This window comes from Merops nubicus, unplaced genomic scaffold (genome assembly GCF_000691845.1).
Source record: "Merops nubicus isolate BGI_N331 unplaced genomic scaffold, ASM69184v1 scaffold49750, whole genome shotgun sequence".
Classification (NCBI taxonomy): Eukaryota; Metazoa; Chordata; class Aves; order Coraciiformes; family Meropidae; genus Merops; species Merops nubicus.
In genome coordinates this window covers 6328-17151 of record NW_008585824.1, presented here as the reverse complement: position 1 = coordinate 17151, position 10824 = coordinate 6328, and the positions used below count along the sequence as shown (strand labels likewise).

The 10824-nt window shown below is 36.0% G+C and overlaps 1 protein-coding gene across 1 annotated transcript in view; it reads left to right on the top strand.

Annotated features, from left to right (window-relative positions):
* Positions 1-722: 722 nt before the first annotated feature.
* Positions 723-10824, top strand: part of SLC9A3 (solute carrier family 9, subfamily A (NHE3, cation proton antiporter 3), member 3) — a gene marked incomplete at its 5' end in the record, with an annotated part of 16026 nt that continues 5924 nt past the window's right edge. Inside the window, 5 exons of the mRNA XM_008948387.1 lie at positions 723-943; positions 2808-3010; positions 3901-3990; positions 5896-5966; positions 8186-8315. Of these exons, the coding sequence (XP_008946635.1) occupies positions 723-943; positions 2808-3010; positions 3901-3990; positions 5896-5966; positions 8186-8315 (715 nt within the window). The remainder of the gene's footprint in view (positions 944-2807; positions 3011-3900; positions 3991-5895; positions 5967-8185; positions 8316-10824) is intronic.

Genomic DNA, 10824 nt, shown 5'->3' with positions numbered 1-10824 from the left:
CCCCGGGTCCTCCTTCCTGCCCTTCTTATAGATACTGTCATTCAGCCTTGAAGAGGAATGCAAGTTATCCAGTATCTGCTGTGCAGCATGAGAACTTGCTTTGCAAAATACAGACCTTTTCCTATTTGTGATTAATAATACTTCAATAGCTAACAGTTGTCTATTTGTATAGACATCTTTTGCTATAATTTGCAATTAGACTAATATTTTCCTAAGGCATTATGTGAATGTTCTCTGTCCTCACTGTCTTGACTTGCCTGTTAAGGTTTGCCTAAATTTTGCCTGGTTTGGCTTGAGTACCTCTATGGTCCTTCGGTTTTTAGTATCCATTGATTCCTGGCATACCTTTCTTGGCAGTTTTGCTTGTCATGTTTGTAGGTGCTACAGTGAGTATATTCAAGATCTGAAAATCTTGCTGCAAACAGTTCATTAGTTTAAGGCTGTGTCTAATCCAAAGATTTTAAATTTTGCATGTAAAGCACTTTGGCAATCTGAAGAGAATTAATGTCTGTTACAATCTGATGAAATGCTGTCTTCAGGGGCACCTCAGGATAAATGTTTGAAACATACTTTTGCCTAGATTAGACTCCACAGTGGCTCCTGAGTGGTTATGGGTTTTTTTTTTAGGAATTGATGGTACTTTTTGTGTCACTACGTGATAGAGAAATGGAAATACTATTAAATATTGCAGCGTTTTGGTTTTTGGATTTTTTTTTTTCTAGGATAACTTTCTGTGGCATCTGCTGTCAGAAATACGTCAAGGCTAACATATCTGAACAATCTTCCACAACTGTGAGATATACCATGAAAATGATGGCCAGTGGAGCAGAAACTATTATCTTCATGTTCCTAGGAATTTCAGCTGTAAATCCAAATATCTGGGTTTGGAATACAGCTTTTATTCTGTTGACTTTGGTCTTCATCTCAGTATATAGAGTCATTGGTAAGGGGATGATCTTCTTCTCATCCTGGTATCGTACTACTGATGCAATTACATATTCTCTTGCCATTTGAATTTATGATTGCTTTGGGGTTAGGAGGGTAGATCTCTACAGCAAGCTTCATCATATGCTGAAAATATAGTATGATTTTACTTTTGATGATGTGTGAGGATATGACTAGCCTAGCAGTTAACACAAAACACACAGTGGCTAGCCTTTATTGATCCAGCACATATTGGCAAAATCTCCCAGTGAAATGGACTTTGTTCTTTAAGTTGCAGCCTAACAAAAAATGTCAGTCCTGTCAGCCACCTCTTTCCTTCAGGTCTCTCAATTTGGTAATAAAGAGATTGTCTTAAGCTAATGTTATGGCTGACTTCAGGTTTGAGACACAGTGATGTAAGACAATACATAATTACACTGCAGGTTCTCTGTTTTAAGAAATAATTCTCAGGGACTGGTGAAAAACCGAGTAAATAAGACTGTAGCAAACAGGGATTACCTACTGTTGGTTTACTGGGCTTACATAACTTTGCGGGCATTTCAAAATACCGATGACAATTTGCCCAGCCATATAGTTCTATTATTTAATCACTGTTCTGTGAAACAGCGAAGGTGCTAATATTAAAAAAGAAAAAGGCATGGAATTAAGAACTTCTAGAGACATACATAGTGATTTGGTGTATGTACTTACATCTGGAAATAAATTAAATTAGTTTATTTGCTTGATTTTCTTGAATTAAATGTAATTAAAAAGTAATGCTTCTGTTTAGCTGTCAGTTTCCCTAGACTCTGTATTCTGATACTGTTTAGAGATTCCAGGGCTGAATGAAGGGCCTGGCCCCATGTCCCCCTTTTACAACAGTCTGTAACCATTGTTCATTTAGCCACCTCTCAGTAACCACTCATGTGTGTGAGTTGCTTAAAAAAGTTTTCAGTGTCTTGACCTAGTAATTTCTTGTTTTCCTTGAACGAGTGGTTAACAATCCTGTAATAAGTGTCATCAATAATTAGTAAATATTCAGCAAAAGCAATATGCGGCCACTAAAGTGATTGAGCTTAGGCATTGATAAAATACTAAAGAACACATGTTATTGGGCCTTACTAATTGCAGGTCTCATACCCTTGGAGGAGTCAGACTGGTGAAATGAATTTATTTTCAAAGCACCACAAAACATTTGTACCATCAAGTTCAAAGTTCTCGAAAAAGAAAACCACCTGTTGGCCTGGTTGGCAGTTGTGGCCTGCTGCAGTGGGACACACACCCCGTGCTCCTCCCAGGAACGGTGACGCTGTTCTCCGACGGTGTGCTGGGAGCTCCCAGAGATGTACTTTCTAGAGCTTTAGGTTTCCTACAGCAGGCAGCATCTCACCTGCAGTCCTGAGCAAAGTGTTAGCATAATACATAACCCTCCATAAGACAATGACATATATGTCATTTTTAGTGATTTGTAAAGACTATCACACTTACTCCCCAGATAAGCTCTGTTTCAACCTATTCTTTTTGTTAAAAGATCCTGTGTATATCACTGACTATGGTGCTAGAAATTCTGCTCTTTCCCAGGTGTGAATTTCAAAGGTCGGGACATAGCAGCATTTCACCTGTAGTGCTTATGCCAGAGGGTAACACTCTCAGAAGAGCTACTGGCCCACAGAAGCTTCATCAAATTACTTTGGCTAAACAACAAGGGGAAGGTAGCAAGTGGGCCTGCCCTCCTTGGTAGAGTAGCAATACAGAGGAAGATGTAGATGGTGTAGAGAATTTGTTATGAAAGCAGACTGGGAGTACCATTTCTGATACACATGGTTGTGATATTGACATTTCATAAGGATATTTCTAGATATGCTGGCATTTGTTTTTCACAGGTGTAGTTTTACAGACATGGATTCTTAACCACTACAGAATGGTCCAGTTGGAGATAATCGACCAGGTGGTGATGTCCTATGGTGGACTACGTGGAGCGGTTGCTTTTGCCCTGGTTGTACTTCTGGATGAGAACAAAGTGAGAGAGAGAAACCTGTTTGTCAGCACAACTATCATTGTTGTGTTTTTTACTGTTATTTTCCAGGTAATTCATATTCTTAAGCATGCTTCTTACAAGGAGAAGGAGTCCCTGAAAAGGACTGTATGCTTAAAGCAGTACTCAGCTGAAGGTTCCATATTGTTTCACTGAACTGAAAGCATAATTGAATTTGTAATTTTAGTAACAAAGATCCTATTTTATGTTTTCATATTGCACCACAAGGGGCAAAACACAATTTCCTCTGTGCTAAAAAAGTTCAGTCTTAGCTGCTTGGTATTAATAGTGCTCAAGTTAATATCTGATTAAAAATCCTTCACCTCCTGTGAATAAACTACAGGGAACAGTCTTTTTTATGGGCAAATACAGTCATTAAGCTGATCTGTCCAAGTCTAAGTCCTTGTTTTAAAATACAAAAGTAAGCAGTGGGACAGGAAAGTGTTTAACATCCAAATAAAATAATACTTTCTGGATGAAAAAAAAACAAAACCAAAAACAAAAACCCAAACCCACATTGACTTAAATGGAGATATGTCAGTATATATTTGCTTGGAATTTGTTCTCAAATTTATTTTAGAAAGTTTAATTGTGGTCACAAACTCCTGATATATGCAGAAAATACAACATTCAGTGGTATGGGAAACACTTTAAAGTGTTTCACTAAAGTGTTCCTTTTGAAGCGGGACACTTTAAACTACCTTTCCACTACCACATTTTTCTTACAGAAGATATATTTTTCTACTGGTTTGTGTGTTTTTAAACCTTTATAACAGGAGCTAAGGATATTGCATTTTATGTTCTAAAGGGCACAGAGATCAACTGAGGAAGTATGAGAATCATATCACATACAAAACCGCTATATTTCTTATTAACAATAACCATCTTGAAGAAAGGCTAAGATAATTCCTAAGTATTTATTAACATATTTCAATCCTTAGGGACTGACTATCAAGCCATTGGTACAGTGGCTGAAAGTGAAGAAAACTGAACACAGAGAGCCAAAACTGAATGAGAAGCTTCATGGCAGAGTAAGACATTTTTCAAACTATGATATCTTTTGGATTTTTACAGAGTGCTTTAATTATTATTTTTTTTTAAAAAAAAATACATTAAAGAAAATTTCTTTTTGGAAGGGAGGAAAGAATCAAATTTCAAGTGCAAAACCCTTCAAGCATTTCAAAATTTTTTTGTAGGGTGTAATTTGTCTTTGGGTTGAGTCCAGTGAGGGAATATTCAGCTGGAGGTCTTTCACTTGAGAATTCCATGGGGCTGACAGTATTGGGGAATATGCTTCTTTCTCTTCATCTAAAAGAGGAAAATGTTAGACTGAAGACTGCTAGGGCAAAAATGTGGAAGTAAATTTATTTTTCCTTCTTAAATATTGTTTATTTATGGAAAACATGAAAGCAGGCTTTGTAGCTTGCATAGAGGAGTAGCTAGATAGAAAAGTAGTCTGCTGCCCAGAGCAGATGTTAATTGTATACCGAAATTCCAGACTCATGGTAATAGTTTTAGTTCAGTGTCAGAGCTCTGTGCGTGTCTATGTCTCTCTCTAACCTTTTGAAAGATTTTAAAATACAACCTCTTTCAATTCACTTTCACACAACATTATAAAGTTTTTCTTCAGTAAAGGAAAACATACATTTTCAATGAAAATATAGGTTAAAGGATGGAAGACTAACACCTTTCATGGCCTTCTTTACCTCATAAACTTTTCAAATCTACACAGCCATCCTGCACTGAGTATTTAATACATACTTACATGAGCTTCTACTCTTGTCTGTTTTCACACTGGAGGCTTCCAGAAGTGAATTAACAACTTAGTGACAGACAAGATTTTTTTCTGAGGAACTTTTTATAGACTACTGAATAAATACATTATGATTTTGTTATCCAGTAACTAAAATTAAAATTGCTGTTCAAATATTTTACTATTTGAAAATCAGGACTCTTCCCCCAGGTGAAGAAATACGGTCTGTCTACATTTATGGGATATACCTTTACATATCAGTTATTAGTGCAGGCTGGGCAGTAATGTTAATCCTAACACTTTGTAAAGTTGTATGGTCTGAGTAACCTCTTCCTAGAATATTCTAGGAAGATACAGTCTTAGGAGCCACAGTGCTCCTAGAACTGTACAAATTGCAGCCTTCAGAGAAAGGAAGCACTGTCTGTTCTCAGAGAGTATGAGGGAGACAGCTTATTTATAATACTATTTTCTCCAATTCTATGTCAGATATTTCATGAGGCAGTAGCTAATATTATGTTCAGGAATAATTCCTATAATCCATGTTGTTCTAAACCTAGCATGCTCTGTATATTCTGCAGTAATCACTCTGATGTTCAGAGTGAAACGTTAACACCATATACAGAAAAAGAACAAACTCTACCTGCAGCTGCCTTGGTTTGAATAAAGAGTTATAAACCTAGAAATTTCAATAAGTCATCTAACATACCCAGCATGGGATTTTGCCCTAGATATCAGAAGAATGCTGCCTACTTCTACTCTGCAAAGTATGGATTCCTGAGATTCTAAAAGAAAACACTAGGGAAATTATGCAGCTGATTTCATCACCAACACTAGTAGTGACTGATGTACTTCACAGAGCAGAAATGCAGAGGGTAAAATGAATTGCTGAAGAGAGTCTTACATTGAATGTTAACATGGGGGCTCACTGAGACCCTTTTAATTCAATAATAGTTAGTGTATTTGTGAAGAACTGGTTAGAAAGCTCAAGATCTTTAAAGAAAAGCATACAGCAGTTAGTGTTTCTGTAAATGGGAGGAAAAAAATCTGCAGCAATATTGGCAAAAATTAGCAGCAGTAAAATTATTCTTTATAGTCACCTGATCTAATCTGACATAACTTGAGCTATTTTATAATTATGCCTTTTATTTCTGTAAAGTTATTAATTTTACTTTCACTTTCCTAGGCCTTTGATCACATTCTTTCTGCTATAGAAGACATTTCTGGACAAATAGGACATAATTATCTGAGAGACAAGTAAGTAGTAACTAACTTTAATGCTGAAATAGGGCTAGGACATCTTATCAGTAAATTACAACTTTTCAGGCCTATCAGTTTAGGTACAGCAAGGATGTCAAATGTAGTTTAAAAGGTTATATACCCAAACCACAGAAAATATAGCAAAAATTGAAAAACTTTTTTTTCTCCAGTACAACTGGAATGTTATTTTTCTTCCATAGCCCAGATTAAGCCTTTGCAAATGCCTCAGTTCACATCCATGGGTCAGCTTCTCTCAGGTTTTGAGAACTGGCCATTTGCACAAGATTTTACCTAAAATGTTAATGTTGATCCTTCTCTGTAACACTTCATGATGATTATTTGTGTGTGGAGACACTAAAAATACTCAGCTACAACTGTGCTGACTGTTTATCCTGTTTCTATAAAGGATGTGTTCAACACCTCTGAAGGTGATGGCAGAGGGTGCTTTGAAATGGCTCAGCTATTTTAAGCCTGTTAGTTTGAAATTAATAATTTATATTATGGATCATTTCAATCTCCTTCTGTTTATAGTTGACTCATCTGGAGAGAAATTAATACTCAGCTGAAAGGTTCAGACATTTTCCTTTAATGTGAAGAGTCACCATTGTGATGGGCAGACTTCCACAACTTAGAGGAATAAGTGTGAAAAAAGGACATTAGACTGGATGTCTTTTAGAGTGTTATTTAAAGTCAGGCAGTTCTTTCCCTGGAGTTAGGCCACTTCATAGATGCAGTCACAGTTCTGGTCTGCTAATGTCCTGCTGACTCAACATGTAAATTCCAACCCAAAAGCCATATGGTTGCTAGCTTTCTGCAGAGCTCCCCCAGCCCTTGCCAACAAGCTGAGTCTACTAGCTTAGGTTTAGCATTATGCTCATGTAACCACACCACTCCTAGGCTGAAGCTGGGTTGTATCTGAGCTCAAGCAGAATTGCTCATCTGTACCCACTTATAGGGACAGTCTCCTTTCTTTCCTTTTCCTCTTTGTTCATTTTGGCTGTGAAGAACTTTCATGAGGCATCCCAAATATAACATTCTCTTTCTTTTGGTCTAAATTTTTGGAAATTAATTTCAGCAGCCTCCAAGACAGGGGAATGCATCCCCAGTTTTTAAATACTGTATTGAAGATAGACGTAAATATTTTTAAAGTGGCAGATTAGAGTTTTACTTCTTTTCAGACATTTGTTAAAAAGTAATCTTTCTCAGTAACAAGTGGAGGAGTAGCTTAATCCAGATTCTTGGTTGAGTATGTGGTTTGATGACTAAGGTATTTTGAATGAGACCACCTTAAATATGCTTCTTTTGGACTATATATACATGAAAGTCCTGCTGCCTCAAGAATTGGCAGCCCCTAGCATCCTCACTGGTATGCTCAGATGTGGTAGTCTGAATTAGAGACTGTTTCTTAGATGCTTTGGCTAGAGAAGAGGAATAGTTATCAATTCTGTGAATAATGTTCAACAACAAAAAGGTTTCAACAATTTAAATAAAAAGTTCTAAACTCAAAATAGCCTTTGGGCAAGATAGATAAAGTCACTTTGAACAGTAGTCTCCAATGGTGCCTCAAACCTTTTAGAGAAAATCTTGAGGAAGGTAGGTGAATGTAAAGCAGCCTTTATCTTCTGCAGTCTAAATATGAAAGAGCAGATATCCTACTATCAGACAAGCTTAGAAGTGTAAATCACAGAAAATACACATCACTTCTAACCCCCAGAGTACATCAATGGCATGAATAAGGCCCTCTGGCAGTGCTTGCAGAAGGACACCATTCTTATGAACTGATTTTCTAGGCTGGCTGTCCTACAGTACCGCTGAGAAAAAGCATATTTCCTTCCAAAGGAGGAAAGAAAATTAAACTTTTAGAATGAAGCTATTAAATATAACTGCCTAAGCAGGAGTTGAAAAATAAGATAGCATGATGTCTCAGAGTACTCTCTCTGCAGTTCTGCAATAGGGTATTTTAATCATAGTACTCCTGCTGTTTGGTAAGTGAAACCATTAAATGTTTTGTGACAGCTGCACAACTCTGTAGCAGGCTTTTCCTTAACCTTCTTCAAATGCTAACTGAAAAGCTTCAAAACACTAATCCCTCACATTTCCACATTCACCATTTTTTAAAATTGCTTAGCTGATAGAAATATAATTTATGCTAAATTAAAAATGCTGTGAAACTAAAATTGTTTGTTGCCATTAACACAGTTTGTTTAAATTATCAGGTGGTCCAATTTTGATAGGAAATTCCTCAGTAAAGTACTGATGAGAAGGTCTGCTCAAAAATCAAGAGACCAGATCCTTAATGTTTTCCATGAACTCAACTTGAAGGATGCAATTAGCTATGTGGCAGAGGTACTTATGAACGCTTGACATATTACAGTATCTTTTGGGTTTGGTGGGTTTTTTTTGGGTTGTTTTATTTTTTTTCCTAATTTATAATATAACTCAAAGTTGATATATTGCAGGAGAAGTCTAAAAGAAAACTATTTTCATTTCTGCTCTGCTTTTTTTCCTAAATGTGTTTTGAGTCTCAGTATCATCTGTTTGAGTGGCTGTAGTTCTTAGCATGCTGCCGGATTCCCAAGAATGAGTATGTTGCAGTTATGTCAGTGTACTTTCCTGTTGGGTTGTACTGAATAACTTTGTTTCTATGTTCATTCCATGAAAAACAAAACAAAACACTAAAATTCCAAAGGGATCAGGCAAACTACTGTCTTTCTAAATGTGCCAACAGCGTGTATTCTGCTCCTGCAGACCAGTGTGATGGCATGACAAATCTCATTTGATGAAGCTCAGTTCCAAATAGTGTCCAAAGTAGTGGACTGCTATAACCTCATTCTGCCAGATCACAGTCATACAAAAAAAAAATGGGATGGATAACTTTAATTCAATGGAATCATAACACACACAGTTCAGAAATCAGGGTTGAAGTGATATACTGCAGATATCAAACAATCACAGAACTGGGAATTTAGAGAAACTGAAGACTTACAACAGGAGAAATTTTTTGAAGTTGCAGTATGAAAGAAAGCTACTGGCCTTCTGCAGGAATACCATTCCCAGGCTGGAGCAATGTTAACAGATTGTGTAAGAACTCCTAATCTTCTTCAGTATGAAACTGGCCACCTTAGATCAAATCTCCACAAATGGGAAGTATTCATACAGTGCAAATGATAGTTTTAAATGCAATATTTTAAACAATTATATTTGAAGTTATTATCTATGCCCATAATCTCCAAGTGAACTCATTTTCACAGTTAGGTGATATAGCAGTTAATTTCTTTAATTAAAATAAACACTATTACTGAGACTGCTACTACTAGTCTTTTATTTAATTATTTATTTATTTAAATGAGCTACAGCTAAGCAGATTTCTTTAGGTGAAACATGGAATTTCAAAGACTGAATTCAGAAAACAAAATTAAATTCAGAAATTATGTTTGTGGTTCACAAGATAAGCAAATACTTCCTTTTGAGATTTTGTAAATTACCTATTCAATTTTCAGACCATTTGATCTTAAGAACTAATTTTCTTTCTCATGGTGCTTTCTGGGACACACCTCAGATAAAGAAAGATAATGACTTTGATGTTGAAGAGCATGAGACTCATGTTCAGAATAACTACTGATTCTGTTGAATAGATTCATCACACTATTTTTTAACAGATACAAATGGATCTCAATAGATCACTAAGCCACGAAAATTTAGCCCAAGAATCTTTACCCAATAATATCTTGAATCCCACTATAATATCAGATTAAGTTACTTTTTTTTTTGAAAGTTACCTTTTCCATTATATCTTAGTACATTTCATAACACAAGGAAAATTACTTTTCTTACCTTAGTCCAAAATGCTATTTGTGTATACTGTGTGTTGCAGACAAAATATATTGGCCAATGTCTACTGATCTGATAATAATAGACAAAAAAATTAAAAGTTCTCCAGATTTTATAAAGAATTTGTAATATGGTTTCTCCCAGTGAAAATTAGATATGTTAGTATCCCTGATCAGTCAAGAGTTGTGAATCATAATGTCCTTCCACCTTTCTCATGTTAATATTCACTTGACTTCTGAAACAAATTTTTGAGCTAAATACGTGTGAATTGCAAGCTGACATTGAAGCCATTTCTTCCAGCAGGAGTAAAGATCTGCCTCCACCAGCTACTCACTCTCTTCTCACATGCAAGAAATGGAGGCATTTAAAAACTATTTTTTTTTAATCTGCTGTTATGCTGTACCTGTACAGTAAACAAGAGCTTGAGAGAGTTCAGTCTGAAGCTAAATAAATTCCTTGCACTTGAGAGGGGTAGCCTAAACCAGGCAAAATTAAAATAATCCAAAGCAAGTGAATAGAAACAACTTAAAATACCTACAGTTCATAAGTTCTGGATAAATTCCTCCATTGGTAATATGGTATGATATATTTATGAAACATTAAATTTGATTTGAAAAGAAAATCAGGTGCACTTAAGAAAATGGATGAGGTAATGCTGACCCAGAATTTATTAGTTTTCTCTTAAGTTTCTTACCTACAGGGGCCAAAGTGTGCTTCTTAATGCCACTTGTCTGATCCAGCACATAGTACTGTAAGGTGTATGCAGGCTACCACAATGTAAGGAAACCTTTGATTGGCTCTTTGACTATAAATATGTAAAAGGAAAACAGAAGAGTTAAAGTTGGAGAAATGTAGATAAAATCTCTTTCAACATTCTGCAAGGCAGATGTTTTTTCTTGGTATATTCTTTATTACAGTTTAAAATTTAGAGATCTGCTATGTGATTCCTTTCTGCTGTGATGGATGAGTTCAGCCTCTGTAATGACAATGTCTCTCAACAGCTACCTTTTGCCCAAAAAAGAGA